The sequence below is a fragment of the Neoarius graeffei genome, chromosome 15, assembly GCF_027579695.1.
Source record: "Neoarius graeffei isolate fNeoGra1 chromosome 15, fNeoGra1.pri, whole genome shotgun sequence".
Taxonomy (NCBI): Eukaryota; Metazoa; Chordata; class Actinopteri; order Siluriformes; family Ariidae; genus Neoarius; species Neoarius graeffei.
In genome coordinates this window covers 19,165,820-19,183,756 of record NC_083583.1, presented here as the reverse complement: position 1 = coordinate 19,183,756, position 17,937 = coordinate 19,165,820, and the positions used below count along the sequence as shown (strand labels likewise).

The 17,937-nt window shown below is 42.3% G+C and overlaps 1 protein-coding gene across 5 annotated transcripts in view; it reads right to left on the bottom strand.

Annotated features, from left to right (window-relative positions):
- The window catches only part of mical2a (microtubule associated monooxygenase, calponin and LIM domain containing 2a), a 138,443-nt gene that overhangs the window by 105,773 nt on the left and 14,733 nt on the right, over positions 1-17,937 (bottom strand). For all 5 annotated transcript variants that reach the window (XM_060940960.1, XM_060940956.1, XM_060940958.1 and 2 more), the window contains exon 2: positions 5,129-5,520. In XM_060940960.1, the coding sequence (XP_060796943.1) occupies positions 5,129-5,380 (252 nt within the window). In that variant the 5' untranslated portion in view covers positions 5,381-5,520. The remainder of the gene's footprint in view (positions 1-5,128; positions 5,521-17,937) is intronic.

Below are 17,937 nucleotides of genomic sequence, written 5' to 3'. Positions count from 1 at the left end.
CAGAAAGGCCCTCGCCGGCCACGGGGCTCGAACCCGGACCTTCTTGCTGTGAGGCGACAGCGCTAACCACTACACCACCGTGCCGCCTACATTTCTCTCTTTCTATTTAATTTTTCTTTCTTTTACCCCTTCATTCTCTTTCTTTCTTTCTTTCTTTCTTTCTTTCTTTCTTTCTTCTTCCCTTTCAATCTGCTTTTCCAGTACATTTTCTGGACCTTGCTTTTCTTTCTCTTTCATCCAACCTTCCATTCCTTTTTGTTTGTTTCAATCTTTCTATTTCTCTTTCAATTTACCTTTTTAATACATTTCTCTCTTTCTATTTAATTTTTTCTTTCTTTCTTTTACCCCTTCATTTTCTTTCTTTCTTTCTTTCTTTCTTTCTTTCTTTCTTTCTTTCTTTCTTTCTTTCAACCTTCCATTCCTCTTTGTTTGTTTCAATCTTTCCATTTCTTTTTCAATTTACCTTTTCAATAAATTTCTATTCTTTCAGCCCATCTATTTCTTTCTTTGGTTAGTCCAACCTTCCATTTTTTGCTTCACTCTTTCTATTTGCCTTTCAATTTACTTTTTTGATACACTTCTACATTTTCTTTCTTTGTCTTTTGTTTGTTTGAATTTTCCTTTCATTCTTTCCGTTCCTTTTTCACTCTACTTGTAACACTATTTGTAGTATCTTTCTTTCTTTCCCTCCAATCACTTCGATGACACTTCGTTTAACCATAAAACGCTACTCAGACTTATGTAATTTGTTAGATGGCCAGAGCTTTCTTTCTTTTTTCCTTTTAACTCTGTACAGTGGGGCAAAAAAGTATTTAGTCAGCCACCAATTGTGCAAGTTCTCCCACTTAAAAAGATGAGAGAGGCCTGTAATTTTCATCATAGGTACACTTCAACTATGAGAGACAGAATGGGGGGAAAGAATCCAGGAAATCACATTGTAGGATTTTTAATGAATTAATTCGTAAATTCCTCGGTAAAATAAGTATTTGGTCACCTACAAACAAGCAAGATTTCTGGCTTTCACAGACCTGTAACTTCTTCTTTAAGAGGCTCCACTGTCCTCCACTCGTTACCTGTATTAATGGCACCTGTTTGAACTCATTATCAGTATAAAAGACACTTGTCCACAACCTCAAAGAGTCACACTCCAAATTCCACTATGGCCAAGACCAAAGAGCTGTCAAAGGACACCAGAAGCAAAATTGTAGACCTGCACCAGGCTGGGAAGACTGAATCTGCAATAGGTAAGCAGCTTGGTGTGAAGAAATCAACTGTGGGAGCAATTATTAGAAAATGGAAGACATACAAGACCACTGATAATCTCCCTCGATCTGGGGCTCCATGCAAGATCTCACCCCGTGGGGTCAAAATGATCACAAGAACAGTGAGCAAAAATCCCAGAACCACACGGGGGGACCTAGTGAATGACCTGCAGAGAGCTGGGACCAAAGTAACAAAGGCTACCATCAGTAACACACTACACCGCCAGGGACTCAAATCCTGCAGTGCCAGACGTGTCCCCCTGCTTAAGCCAGTACATGTCCAGGCCCGTCTGAAGTTTGCTAGAGAGCATTTGGATGATCCAGAAGAGGATTGGGAGAATGTCATATGGTCAGATGAAACCAAAATAGAACTTTTTTGGTAAAAACTCAACTTGTCGTGTTTGGAGGAGAAAGAATGCTGAGTTGCATCCAAAGAACACCATACCTACTGTGAAGCATGGGGGTGGAAACATCATGCTTTGGGGCTGTTTTTCTGCAAAGGGACCAGGACGACTGATCCGTGTAAAGGAAAGAATGAATGGGGCCATGTATCGTGAGATTTTGAGTGAAAACCTCCTTCCATCAGCAAGGGCATTGAAGATGAAACGTGGCTGGGTCTTTCAGCATGACAATGATCCCAAACACACCGCCCGGGCAATGAAGGAGTGGCTTCGTAAGAAGCATTTCAAGGTCCTGGAGTGGCCTAGCCAGTCTCCAGATCTCAACCCCATAGAAAATCTTTGGAGGGAGTTGAAAGTCCGTGTTGCCCAGCGACAGCCCCAAAACATCGCTGCTCTAGAGGAGATCTGCATGGAGGAATGGGCCAAAATACCAGCAACAGTGTGTGAAAACCTTGTGAAGACTTACAGAAAACGTTTGACCTCTGTCATTGCCAACAAAGGGTATATAACAAAGTATTGAGATGAACTTTTGTTATTGACCAAATACTTATTTTCCACCATAATTTGCAAATAAATTCTTTAAAAATCCTACAATGTGATTTCCTGTATTCTTTCCCCCCATTCTGTCTCTCATAGTTGAAGTGTACCTATGATGAAAATTACAGGCCTCTCTCATCTTTTTAAGTGGGAGAACTTGCACAATTGGTGACTGACTAAATACTTTTTTGCCCCACTGTATATTTTTTTCACTTAATTTTTTTCTCTTGCTTTTTTAAAGTTTTGAAAATGTAAACAGTATATAAATAAGCCTAACTATAAAATAACCTACAATAAACCTAACTCCTGGTAAATAAAGAACCCAGTACTTGGTCTTCAGTTCTGTTTGGGTTTTGGTCAGGAGTGATATTTCTGGTGTATTTTGGAGACGATGGCGTGACGCTGAACTCTTTCTGAAAAGGACACTAACGTGTAGTCCATACCTGTTGCACTATTTATAATTCTGCTTACAGAGCCTGTGTATTGTCTTGGCATTGAAAGCATCTAAACATCTTCACACTTCTGAAGGAAACATGAAGTGTAAATTGTCCTGTCGTGAATTCCTCTGTGTGTGTGTCCGCAGCAGGATTCAGTTTCAGTGAGTTTTCCATACAAAGATGAGAGAAATGTTCGAGCTGTGAACACGTAGAGTAGTTTCACCCCCAGCTCCCGCATGTTGTGTATAAATACTGATAATGATTCATTCTACAGTAACGGCACATCTGGTGTGTTTGTGCCAAAGTGTCGTTAAAGTATGCTGCGCTGTGTCTCATCAAAACGAGAAAGGCTTGAAAAAGAAGCATTGCGTATAATTAGCGGCTTTATAGCAACGTGAGGCAAATTACACACTCTAACGCAGGGCATAATTGCTCTCGTTCACATCAACATCACTGGGGCATTTCTGGCTGCTATCAAATGAGACTTGTTAAAATCTCGGAATGAAACGCTTCACACACACGTTAATAAGAGTCCGGGCACCGGGCCATTCAGCACCTTATTGTTCTGGAGACTTATAAAGAAGCAGTGTGCACTCACACCACCTCAAATCACCACATCTGCTGAGTGAAGCCGTGTGCGTGCGTGTCTGCCAATGGTCAAGCCATTTTACCATGGTGACTTTATCACGTTTCTAATATTTTCGGTAAGAGAGTCTCCATGTTGTGCTAAATGACACACCAAGAAGCACTTTATCATATTTTCTTCATTCCTTCATCACTGTTCATCACACCATCACGTCATCTCATCTCATCTCATCTCATTATCTCTAGCCGCTTTATCCTGTTTTACAGGGTCGCAGGCAAGCTGGAGCCTATCCCAGCTGACTACGGGTGAAAGGCGGGGTACACCCTGGACAAGTCGCCAGGTCATCACAGGGCTGACACATAGACACAGACAACCATTCACACTCACATTCACACCTACGGTCAATTTAGAGTCACCAGTTAACCTAACCTGCATGTCTTTGGACTGTGGGGGAAACCGGAGCACCCGGAGGAAACCCACGCGGACACGGGGAGAACATGCAAACTCCACACAGAAAGGCCCTCGCCGGCCACGGGGCTCGAACCCGGACCTTCTTGCTGTGAGGCGACAGTGCTGACCACTACACCACCGTGCCGCCACCATCACGTCATGCACAAGAAATTAACAAACAGCTTTTTATAGTATTTCAGTTCAGTCTTCAGATTTCACTCTCTTTCCTCTCTGTTTCCGTTTTCCTATCATTTCCCCCCTTTATTTCAACACTTTCTTTGATTTTTTCTTGTTTTTTTGTTTTTCTTTCTTTCTCTTCTCCATTTTACTCTAACCTTTTCTTATATTTCAAAAAGTTTGTTTCCTTCTTCTGTTTCCTTTCCACTCAAACTTTTTCTTACATTTCTGTTTTTCTTTCAATTTGTTTGATTTTGTTTGTTTGTTTCTTTCACGCAACTTATTTCTTACACTTTCTTCACTTATTTCTTTGTTGTTTCTTTCCTTCATTTTTCACTTACTTGTTTCTCTTCCTTCTCATTCTTTCTTCACTTTCTTTTTTCTCTTCTTTATCATTCCCTTTCTTTCTCTCTTCACTTACTTTTTTCCCCTTCCTTTTCTTTCTCTCTTTCACCACTTCCTTTTTTCTCTTTCTTTCTTTACTTTTTTCTCGTCCTTCTCGTTCTCTTTCTTACTTTGTCTTTCTTTTTTCTTTCCTCTATCACTTACTTTTGCTCTCCCTTCTCATTCTTTCTCCACTTACTTTCTTCGCTTCCTTCTCATTTCCTCTTTCTTTCTTCCCTCCATCACTTTTTTCTCTTCCTTCTCATTCCCTTTCTCTCTTCACTTACTTTTTTCTCTTCCTTTTCATCTTCTTTCTCTTTCTTCCCTCCATCGCTTACTTTTGCTCTTCCTTCTCATTTTCTCTTTTTCCTTTCCTCATTTACCTTTTTCTTTCTCTTCTCTTATTCTCTTTCTTTCTTTTTCCTTTCCTCACTTTTTCTCTTCCTTCTCATTTTCTTTTTCTTTCTTCTCGTTCTTCACTTACCTTTTTCTCTTCTCTTATTCTCTTTCTTTCTCTCTCTTCACATGTTTCTCTTACTTCTCATTCTCTTTCTTTCTTCACTTACTTTCTTCATTTTCTTTTTCCTTTCTTCACTTTTTCTCTTCCTTTTCTTTCTTTCTTTCTTTCTTTCTTTCTTTCTTTCTTTCTGAGCAGACATCCTGAGCACTCGTGTCAGGACTCATGTGCACTTTTCCTGAGGAAGACGGTGTGTTAGTCTTCACTCACACTGACTGCAGTTCCCCAGGTCCTGAGGTTTAATCTCGCTGTGATGTCCAACGTTAGTTGTGAGTGAGTGAGTGAGTGAGTGAGTGAGTGAGTGAGTGAGTGAGTGAGTGAGTGAGTGAGTGAGTGAGTGAGTGAGCGATATCCAGGGTCTCTCTCAGCACACTTACCTTTGTGCCGATGCAGGCTTTGCCTTTCTTGTACTCCTTGTGACTGGCTCTCTTGTCCAGTTTGCTCCACAGCGCTTTGGCCTTCCAGCAGGTCAGTCTGCTCTTCAGGCTGCTGTAGAAGGAGTCATGCTCCAGAGGATCCAGCTCCAGGTACGTGCACATGATGTTAAAGGCCTGCAGGGTGGACTTACAGGTGGACGTCTGGACGAAGGTCTCAAACATCCTCCCTGCCTGGCTCTTCTCGTCCTCCATCTTTCCCGTCCTGCCTTCTGTGGGAATAAAGACTCTCTCTCTCTCTCTCTCTCTCTCTCTGTCTCTCAGGTTCTTCCCTTCTTCTCCTGCTCTCTTGGAGGAGGGCTGGGACTAAACCCTGGATCCGTAGCCCTGGCTATCTGGGGAGAGCAGAAATCATGATTAATGTGTTTGATAGTTTCACTCTGTATTTTGGCAACAATGATGGGGTTTTGTTATGTTTAGAATGTAAGAAAAAGGAAGAGGAAATGAAATTACTGATAGAAAAACAGAATTTGATCTGTGAAATATTTGTGTCTAGTGCCAGCATCTGATTTTTAGTCATTAGCTAACAGTACTATCAGGGCGGACATATGCATGGTCCATCAAGTTAGTCTCCATTACACTGCTTGTCGATAATAACACCTGATATATGAGAGAGAGAGAGAGAGAGAGAGAGAGAGAGAGACTCATTATGGTGACCTTACAGAAAAAAATACTGTTTGCCTTGCAGTTTATATAAGAACTGGACAAGGTGCTTTTTTTTTTTTTTTTGCATGCGTGAGGGCACCTCAGTTCTGTGCTGCAAACACACCCTTCCAATGTGTATTTTTAGTTCAGGCTCTTCTTTCATTTCAAAGCCTCTCCACTTTCCACAGATAACACACACACTCACACACACACACTAAGGAGAGATGACAAGGTATGAAATACTGCTGCTTGATAAATGGAGTGTTTGAAGAGACGTGATTTAATCATAACCATAAGTGAGCATGTTTTCAGGAGGAATAAGCGAGCGAGTGACAGCATCAGCGTAATCATGTAGAACAGCGCTGTGATTCAGGATCGTGACCGAACTTCACCTCTGAATAAACGACACTCACAAACCACAAAACTCTCGTATAACACCAGTGTGAATATCAGAAAGGGATGAGAATATATGATACACACATTGCAGGAGATGTGGACATTCCTGTAGAACGTGCTGTGTGCTCTTCAGGTTCTCTCTGTGGGGAGTTTCATTAAATATAACGTGGAAAAAGCTCAGGTGGAGACAGAACAGGTTTGATCACTGAAACACGCATGCACACACACACACACACACGCGCACAAACATGAAAGTTTTTATGTGGTGGACTCTGACTCTCTTTACATTTTTCTTCCCTTTCACCCCATCCCTCTCTCTTTCTTTCTTTCAATTCCATTTGTTTCTTTACATTTTTATTTACATTCTTCCCTTCCACCCCATTCCTCATCAGTCATTTCCTTCCTTCCTTCCTTCCTTCCTTCCTTCCTTCCTTCCTTTCCATTTGTCTCTATATTTCCCTTATATTTTCTCCCATTTCTTCACATCTTTCTTTTTCTTTTTTTCTTCCACATCCCTCCCTCTCTCCATCCCTTGCTTTCTTTATTTCCGTTTGTTTCTTTAACTTTTTCTTACACCCCATCCCTCCATCCCTTTCTCTTTTGCTCTTTTTTCCACTTTTCTTCCCTTTCACCCCATCCCTTTCTTTTTTCTTTCTTTCCATTTTTCTTACATTTTCTTCATTTTTCTTCTTTATTCTCCCATTCTAACCCGTTCCTCCAGCGCTCGTTTTATTCCTTCCTTTCGTCTCCGTTTTTTCCCTTACATTTTCTCCCATTTCTTCACATTTTTTTCTCTTTCTTTCCTTCCCATCCCCCCTCTCCCTTTCTTTCTTTTTGATTCTTTGCCTTTTTCTTACATTTTCTTCACTTTTCTTCCCTTTCACCCCATCTCTCCCTTTCTTTTTCAATTTGCCTCTTTATTTTTCCGTACATTTTCTCCCATTTTCCTTTCTTCCCATCATGCCCTCTCTTTCTTTCGTTCCATTTGCATCTTTATTTTTCCTTACATTTTCTCCCGGGCGGCACGGTGGTGTAGTGGTTAGCGCTGTCGCCTCACAGCAAGAAGGTCCTGGGTTCGAGCCCCGGGGCCGGCGAGGGCCTTTCTGTGTGGAGTTTGCATGTTCTCCCCGTGTCCGCGTGGGTTTCCTCCGGGTGCTCCGGTTTCCCCCACAGTCCAAAGACATGCAGGTTAGGTTAACTGGTGACTCTAAATTGAGCGTAGATGTGAATGTGAGTGTGAATGGTTGTCTGTGTCTATGTGTCAGCCCTGTGATGACCTGGCGACTTGTCCAGGGTGTACCCCGCCTTTCGCCCGTAGTCAGCTGGGATAGGCTCCAGCTTGCCTGCGACCCTGTAGAAGGATAAAGCGGCTAGAGATAATGAGATGAGATGAGAATATAAACTAATAAAAGTTATATAATCTATTTGAAACAATGCAAATGTACACAATAACAACGTTAAAGTCCAGGGTTTGGTCTTTGGTTCTGGTTTGAGGTTTTGGTTTTGTCGAGGACTTTTGATTCCGCAGATGTTGCAGTGAGGCTGATTTCTGGGTTTGTTCCTCAGAAGCGCAGGTTCACTCGGCCGGTCACACTGTTAGACACTCCGGCTTATAGAGCCTGTGTATTGTCTTGGCTTGGCCACCATTTTATCTCATCGTTTGTTCTGTAAACATCTTCACACCTCTGAAGTAAACATGAAGTGTAATATCCCCGGTAGTCATTTCCTCTGTGTGGAGCTGCAGCAGCGTTCAGGCTTTCTGACTGGAGGTTCTGCTCGTGCTGTTGTGTGACATGTCAGCTCATGTGGCGTGGGTGTTAAATGAAGTCTCCTGAGGTAACGACTGGCGAGCTATAGCTCTTACAGACCGCATTCCAGCATGCAGGCGTCTGACATCGCTCTGACTGGCTGTGCTTTGGAGGTCCCGCCCCTTGGGGGTCTCATTCCATCCCTGGGCACTGCAGCAGCGTGCTGTTATGATCCAGTGTGGTGGTGTTTGCACTGTGGCTGATAACTCAGGAAGGTCACAGTCGGTTAAATTAACCAGTTTTGCACACTAATCACTAATCTGATCATATTTACACTCTTCTGAAAGACTCTAATCTTATTCAGTGTACTTCAGTGCATCTTGTTTTACGAACACCACCTCTCTCATTCCAGCATTCGAATTTGATTAAAGAGAAATTTTTACTTAAAAGCAACACAGACCAGAGGTGTAGGTGTAGGTTTGAACCTCCCTGAAATATAGCAGGACCATTTCGAATGCTTATTCAGGACTGGCTAACATAACACAAATATAATTCCTTCAGACATAACCTCTATTTAGTTGTTTAATCACATTTAATATTCTACCAGCTGCTTTGGTGAGAAACAAAATGAACCAATCAGGATCTATTTAATAGTTATTCCATGAAATCGAGTCGTACATGAGCTGATAGCCGACGAGGCACGTAGCGCCAAGTTGGCTATAAGCCGTGTACGACAAGATTGAGTGGAATAACTTTTATTCTATCCACATTCCCTGGATTTTGAGAAACAGAGCATTTTTATTTTTATTTGTTGCAAATTCGATAAATAAAAACTTTATACAAAACGTCCGACAAAATCGTTTCCACTTAGAATGTAAACAAACCGGCGAAATGACAGGAGCAATTTGTGACAAATGCTGTAATAATAATTCTTGAAAATAAAAAAAAGATATATGTTCTTACCATCAAATACTTTCATTACATATTCTGTTGGTTTTTATTTATTTATTTATTTATTTATTGGGGGGGAGTGTTTTCAAGTCAAGCTTTTATTTCGTCCTTGGTTGGTTCAGCAACACGTGCCGCCATTTTGTTTTTCTCCACTCACAGTATGGAGCACAGCATGTGACGTCACAGCCGATCCAGATTGTGACAGACGCCATCTTGTCGGTCAAACGCCATATTCCGCCTTCTACTTCTGGTTCTACTTCTGCTTTTACTTCTACCTTTTCTTCTGGAAAACCCTACTATATACAATTCTACTACAACGGCTGCGGCTACAATCTCTCCCTACCTGTGCACGTTTTTTATGTTTTTTGTGTGTATTTTTGCGTGTTGTTCGTCTGTACCGGATTTCAATATCCACTACAACCGTATGGACTTACTAGACATTGGTTTCCAGCAGAAAATGATGGTTTGTAGCGATTTCCATCGCATGCACAACATTCCGGACGAGAAAAAAAAAAAACATTCCGGACGAGATAGCGAGACCAGCGGGGTCTCCGTGGATTGTTATCGGAAGCAAAGCGAAGGAGGCGGAGCCGGGAGCGGAAGCAAAAGCGAGGCTGCAGGCAGAGCCGGCCTGTTGACTAAGCTCAGAAAACAGCCACTCAAATCTCCACTGCCAAGCCTCTACCTCTCCAACGCCAGATCCATGTAAACAGCACGGACGATTTGGAATTACCTTATTCTATTCTATAATCGGCTGGTCAGTGCTATACTCAATACTTAAGTGACTTACCCATCCAATGAGGATTCTTGTTTACAAGATGCCACATCTGAGTCGCTGACAAATCCTGAATTTCTGTAGAGATAACTGTCCAGAGATTTATAAGCACGCAGTGCTTCACCACTGAACAGCGAGGGAAAGTTAATGAGGTAATTATACACGTCCGGGTATTCCGCTGGCAGTTCAAAATCCGGTCGTGAAAACTCCGTCCGGTAAGCCATAAGGGTCACAAATCTGTAGATCGTTTATTTTAGACATATATCTAGTTATCTGTTCATTAGAAAAATGAGCCGTGTAGTCCGTCGGTTGAAAGTGATCCATTCTGTACACGAGTGCAGCAGTATTCAGCGGTGTTTTTGACCGACAAGATGGCGGTTGTGTACTTTCCGGTCACGTGACTGCAAGATCTCTATATGAGCTGGTAGCCTAGTAGTAGAGTAGCCAATCAGAGCATGCGATTGCTCATATCTAGTGAATGTGGATAGTAGAGGTGTGAGTACTATCGATCCCTGATCTATCGATCCATTTCAGTCCGTGATTTTTAAAAAAATCACTTAAAATTTAATGGATCACGATTCACTGATGATTCACTAACAATAACTAATTTCATCCCGATAACGCTAGATGCAGAACAAATTTCGACAAGCGGCATAATTTTGATATTAAAAATTCGATTCAGTATCTGGAGCTGTACGTGGGCGTAGCCATGTTTGTAGTTGCTATAGCAATCTCGCAAGATCACGCATTGCTTTGTGAACAACATGGCAGACAACTAGAAATTCCTGAAGGCACTGGCTTTTAAAAGCCCAGTTTGGCAGCATTTCTTACTGTCTCGTGACAGAAAACAAGTGTTGTGGAAGCTGTGCGAGTTTAAGTTTCCTCATCATGGCAATACCACTAACATGCAGAATCATATTTGGCGGCACCATCCAACAGTCGAGATCGATGTGAAACTGAAGTTTCACAAGAAATCTGTGTCTAAACGTCAGCGAGTTGAATCTAGGACTTCCTCAAATGAGACAACTACGTCTGTACAGGACATGTTTAGGAAGCAGAAACCATTTCTGCATGGAAGTCCAAGAGTGACTGGAGTCTGAATAAAGACTACAAAGGCAACTTGTTTGTTTTTTAATGCTCTACATTTCTAAGCTGACAGCTAACCGAATATTGACAATGAATTGTCACACCTCTAGACTTTGAGCATATCGAGATAACAATGATATCAATGATGTTCTGAAGGCGTACTGCAGGAGTCTCATCTCATCTCATTATCTCTAGCCGCTTTATCCTTCTACAGGGTCGCAGGCAAGCTGGAGCCTATCCCAGCTGACTATGGGCGAAAGGCAGGGTACACCCTGGACAAGTCGCCAGGTCATCACATAGACACAGACAACCATTCACACTCACATTCACATCTACGGTCAATTTAGAGTCACCAGTTAGCCTAACCTGCATGTCTTTGGACTGTGGGGGAAACCGGAGCACCCGGAGGAAACCCACGCGGACACGGGGAGAACATGCAAACTCCACACAGAAAGGCCCTCGCTGGCCCCGGGGCTCGAACCCAGGACCTTCTTGCTGTGAGGCGACAGCGCAAACCACTACACCACCGTGCCGCCCTACTGCAGGAGTAGAAAATGAAAAAAGAACTACAGATCTGTTTTTATAAGATAAAATGTAATTTCCCTTCTATTTAAATTATTTTGAGTGGATTTAGTGGTGGTGTTATTAATATGGCAAGACTGGTCAGCCAAATTCGTACCATCATCACTTCAGAGGTGGACAGTAACGAAGTACATTTACTTGAGTACTGTACTTAAGTACTCTGAGTATCTGTACTTTACTTGAGTATTTTTTTTTGGAAACTTATGACTTTAACTTCACTATATTTGAAAGGCAAATATCGTACTTTTCACTCCACTACACTTTTATCAAGGTCCTCGTTACTATGAAGCAGCTTTGAAAGTGGATGTTTTTTCCTTTTTTTTCTAAGACATGATTGTTTTTTTCGCAGGTGACACTGAGGCAGCCGATCAGTAATCACTAGGGTCCATAGACTATAAAATCAAGTTCAGTGATTTCTCAGCAGCGTTATTTAACACGATCAGTTGATGGCAGAATGGAAGGAGGCGGTTCTTCTGGGGAACGCACGCACCCATGGCCATACCTAGAACCCATGTTTCAGTTTTCTGAAAGGATTAAAGATTCGTTTCATTTTAAATGTTTGCTTTGTTTGCCAAAAACGAACCACATCACGGCCTTCAAAAACTGCCCGTCCAACCTGCGGAAGCATATTGAGGTATGTAAACATTTTATTCCAAGAGAAAGCTTGCATTGAAGTTGTCTGTGCTTTTAGAGCTAGCGATAACGCTGCAATAGCTATGCAGTCTGGTGAGTCAAATGACTTTCTATGGATTTGCCCTCCAAGTTGCCGTCGCCTTCTCCACGGCTAACGTTCACACATAGCTAGTTAACTTGGACACTGTTAGTTAGCATGTAAAAACGGAGTTACGCTAACATGAATAACGTTAACTTATCTGAAGTCCTTTCAGAAATATCTCATCTCACCTCATCATCTCTAGCCGCTTTTTCCTGTTCTACAGGGTCGCAGGCAAGCTGGAGCCTATCCCAATTGACTACGGGCGAGAGGCGGGGTACACCCTGGACAAGTCGCCAGGTCATCACAGGGCCGACACAGACACAGACAACCATTCACACTCACATTCACACCTACGCTCAATTTAGAGTCACCAGTTAACCTAACCTGCATGTCTTTGGACTGTGGGGGAAACCGGAGCACCCGGAGGAAACCCATGCGGACACGGGGAAAACATGCAAACTCCGCACAGAAAGGCCCTCGTCGGCCACGCGGCTCGAACCCAGACCTTCTTGCTCTGAGGCGACAGCGCTAACCACTACACCACCGTGCCACCCCCCTTTCAGAAATATGTTTTAGCATAATCTTGCCAAATAAACAGAATGTAGAAATTTTTCTTTTCTAGTAGTGTTAGCTACCCAATATGATTTTGAGTTTGAAAAGAGTTTGCTAGCGTGTCAGGTGGAGCTTCACTGACTAGCTAGCTTAACGTTAAACCACCATGATGGCACAGCATGCGTCTATTTTATGAATTCACATTTCTGTCTTTGGTAACGGCATTAGGTTTTGTAAGTGTTGTGGCAATAATACAACGATGCATTGACAGAAAATGTACTTTTAATACTTAAGTATTTTTAAAAGCAAGTGCTTCAGTACTTTAACTTATGTAAAAAACTGACCGGACAACTTTCACTTGTATCGGCGTAACATTTAACCAGCGGGATCTGTACTTTGACTTCAGTAATGAAGTTGGGTACTTTGTCCACCTCTGCATCACTTGTGCTACTGTCTGCCATCCAGCCGAAATGCATGAGCACGTCGCACTCATCAATATTGTGGCCAGATTTCACAGTTTTCCTCATCCCCCCACCAGGAAACAATTTTAGCCTCTAGTTTTATATATCAGGTCTAAAATTAGAATGGGTTAATAACAATAACAAAGAGCACAGGGTCTGCATTCCTGGCTTCATGGATGGTTAAAAATTAGATCCATGTGCAGGAGAATCACGCACGGGTTAATGAAAAGGCAGCATGAATGTGCTGTCCTCACGGATTGCCCTTTGAGCTGAAGCAGCACTGTTAGCTTAAATACCATGATTTCACCATCTGACCGAATGGAAAGGGTCGTCACAGGCACACAGCAGCAGCCCACAGGACACCGGGAAAGCATGCACAAGCACATTCACCACACACACACACACACACACACACACACACACACGAGCTCACATACTCCTGCACAGTGAAGTGGAGATCAAAGCAAGAGCTGGCTGCAGAGTAAAGGATGGCTTTGATAACCCTTTCCCGTTTATAAGGGGAAGGGATTGTGCTGGGGTAGCGTTAAAAACTTTATCAGCTTATCCCATCAGCAACTCTTTTTGATCTGAGACCAAAACGTCATAGATCAAGATTAGGAATGATTATAGGATAACTGTTTGTTTTTTTTTTCCTAAAGAATGTATTCTTTATTAAAAGTAAGGCATGGGTGGCAGCCTGGGAAAACCCATCATACAGTATATCACTGTGGTTGAATTCTAGCAAACAGCCACAAATGACCCGAATTAGGTTTTTCTGCCTGTAACATACTTCGACACCTCTAGTCTTAGCATCTCTAATCCTGTTTAACTTTCCTGCAAAGATAATGTTTGGTAGGGATCCAGTTTGATGAACACATTCGTAAAAACTGCCGAAAGCTTTGCTAGTTCAGTGTGCTTTCACGATCGTCAAGCCTTGTTCGAGTCCTGAGATATTTCTTGCCCTAGAGAAATGTCAGTTCAGTTTGTAATCAGATACCAGCTGTCAGAACATCTGCAATGCTTGTCATGCTGTCATCGACAAAACAGGGAAGGGCACATACAGTGTCTTGCAAAAATATTCATCCCCCTTGGTGTTTGTCCTGTTTTGTCGCATTCCAAGCTGGAATTAAAACAGATTTTTGGGGGGTTAGCACCGTTTGCTTTACACAACATGCCTACCACTTTAAAGGTGATTTTTTTTTTTGTGACACAAACAATAAGAGGGGCGGCGCGGTGGTGTAGTGGTTAGCGCTGTCGCCTCACAGCAAGAAGGTCCGGGTTCGAGCCCCGTGGCCGGCGAGGGCCTTTCTGTGTGGAGTTTGCATGTTCTCCCCGTGTCCGCATGGGTTTCCTCCGGGTGCTCCGGTTTCCCCCACAGTCCAAAGACATGCAGGTTAGGTTAACTGGTGACTCTAAATTGACCGTAGGTGTGAATGTGAGTGTGAATGGTTGTCTGTGTCTATGTGTCAGCCCTGTGATGACCTGGCGACTTGTCCAGGGTGTACCCGGCCTTTCGCCCGTAGTCAGCTGGGATAGGCTCCAGCTTGCCTGCGACCCTGTAGAACAGGATAAAGCGGCTAGAGATAATGAGATGAGATGAGACAAACAATAAGATGAAAAAACAGAAATCTGGAGTGTGCATAGGTATTCACCCCCTTTCGTATGAAACCCCTAAATAAGAGCTGCGCCAACCAATTCACTTCATAAGCCACGTAATTAGCTGATTAAGATTCACCTGTGTGCAATCAAAGTGTCATATGATCTGTCACATGATGTCTGTATAAATCAACCTGTTCTGGAAGGACCCTGACTCTGCAACACTACTAAGCAAGCAACATGAAAACCAAGGAGCCTCCAAACAGGTCAGAGACAAAGTTGTGGAGAAGTATAGATCAGGGCTGGGTTATAAAAAAATATCCCAAACTTTGAATATCCCACAAAGCACCATTAAATACCATTAAATATGGCACCACTACAATACTGACAAGAGAAGGCCGCCCACCAAAACTCACAGACCGGGCAAGGAGGGCATTAATCAGAGATGCAACAAAAGACACCAAAGATAACAGTGAAGGAGCTGCAAAGGTCCACAGCGGAGATGGGAGTATCTGTCCATAGGACCACTTTAAGCTGTACTCTCCACAGAGTGGGGCTTTATGGAAGAGTGGACAGAAAAAAAGCCATTGCTTAAGAAAACACGTTTGGAGTTTGCTCAACAGCATGTGGCAGACTCCCCAAACACATGGAAGAAGATTCTCTGGTCAAATGAGACTAAAATGTATCTTTTTGGCCATCATGGGAAATGCCATGTGTGGCACAAACCCAAACACCCTGAAATCACCATTCCTATAGTGAAGCATGGTGGTGGCAGCATCATGCTGTGGGGATGTTTTTCATCTTCAGGGACAGAAAAGCTGGTCAGAACTGAAGGAAAGATGGATGGCACTAAATACAGGGCAATTCTGGAGGAAAACCTGTTTGAGTCGGCCAGAGGTTTGAGACTGGGACGAAGGTTCACGTTCCAGCAGGACAATGACCCGAAACATACTGCTAAAGCTACACTGGAGTGGTTTAAAGAGAAACATTTAAATGTCTTGGAATGGCCTTGTCAAAGCCCAGACCTCAATCCAGTTGAGAATCTGTGGCATAACTTGATGATTGCTGTACACCAACACAACCCTTTTAACTTTAAGGAGTTGAAGCAGTTTTGCCTTGAGGAATGGGCAAAAATCCCAGTGGCTAGATGTGCAAAGCTAATAGAGACATACCCCAAGAGACTTGCAGCTGTAATTGCAGCAAAAGGTGGCTCTACAAAGTATTGACTTTTGGGAGGGGTGAATACCTATGTACACTCCAGATTTGTTTTTTAATTTTAATTATTGTTTGTGTCACGATATAAAAATAATTTGCACCTTTAAAGTTGTAGGCATGTTGTGTAAATCAAATGGTGCGAACCTCCCAAAAATCCATTTTAATTCCAGCTTGTAATGTGACCAAAGAGGACAAACACCAAGGGAGATGAATACTTTTGCAAGACACTGTACATGTGCTGTAAAGGTGATAATAAGCAAAGGTTTGAAATCACATAATAAAATTATGGGAAATTTAGCCAAAAGAATAGAATTCACAAGTTAATCAATGATTATTTTATTATGAACAGAAATCAGTTCCAATGCGAATAAGTTTTAACTCATGTGAAGAGGTGGACGATGCTAATGATCATAGTGATCCCACCCATTCTCGTTGTAAACTCACCGATCAAGCATTTGGCTGTTTCACAACCATGGCTGTCTTTTTCAAGAACTCCAACTAACTCCTGCAACTAGGTCCAGTGTATATAAATATATATGCTGGAGTTTCTTATCCCTTCTCTTACAGGGACACACCAGCTCTACCTACATCAGTAATGTCTCTTATAAAGTTCTTATAAATGCGTTTGTGAGAGTCAAATGCGGCCCAGTTTTGATCTTGTGGTCATTTTATTTAATTCTACTTTAATTATTACACTTTGATTTGACTGGTTAAATTCAGAATTGCATTTTTTAGCACTAACTAGGTTTTACTTTGGGACATATACTGTACTGTCATTCACAATAGAACGATATTTACGTGGGAGTTATATTTGTTTGTAAACCAAGTGCCTCCGACAGGATCCTTTGTCCATCAAAAATGTCCTCTCCAGAAAACATTGACCATATGCTGAGGTTATAAATGATTTTTAAAGAAAATATTGGTCTCTTCTGAAGCGGAATACTCTGTTGTTGCACAGTAAAAAACAGGACTTGAAACAGGTGCGAGACACATTTGCAGCAGAGCTTCATATGTGGTTGAAATGTGAGTCTGTCAAAAAGTGTCCTCTCCGGAAAACCACAAGGATTTTGTCACCACCGTGTACAAACATCGCTGCACAGGACGTGAAAATCTGTACCTAAAGTCACATACATTTCAACAGTTTTCCACTTTGTAACTCTTACTCTTTTGGACTACGAGAAAGGTGGTTGGTTTTAGAAATGCACTATATGCCTCTTCTCGCTACAAGTAACACGTCCAGTATATGACCTGTAGCTCTGAAATTCTGCGCAGTTCGTTTCCACCTCAAAAGGTAATTTTTGCCAGCAGAGAAACACAAAACCCTGAGGTTTGATTTTTGGACTATTGTGGGCCCTGATTGTGAAAAACAGCCCATTTAACACAGACTCTATAACCAAAAGTTGGTGGACACCTGAACATCACACCAATATGTTCTTGTTGAACATCCCATTTGCTGTTATAATAACTTCCACTCTTCTGGAAAGGCTTTCTAATAGAGTTTGGAGCATGGCTGTGGGGATTTACCCATTCAGCCAGAAGAGCATTAGTGAGGTCAGGCACTGATGTCAAGTGAAAAGACCCAGGGTCCAGTCTGCACTCCAGTTCATCCCAAAGGTGGTTAGTGGGGTTGAGGTCAGAGCTTTGTGCAAGACACTGGAGTTCTTCCACTCCAACCTTGGCACACCATGTATGCATGGAGCTCGCTTTGTGGAACTGGGACCCCTGGGTCCCTTACTTCCAGTGAAGGGAAATTGTAATGCTCCAGCATACAAAGGCATCCTATACAATAGTGTGTCCCCAACTTTGTGGCAACAGTTTGGGGAAAATATGTTGGAATACAATTTGTAAAAAAAAATTTGTATTTATACACACACACACACAGTGTATATATAAATGCTATTAGCCTGTCTGACTGGTTACATGAATTGAGTTGGTTTAATCCAAATCTCTATCGCACAAAAAAAAAGTCATTACATTAACAGTATTTAGCAGACACTCTTATCCAGAACGACGTCCAACATACCCAGAGC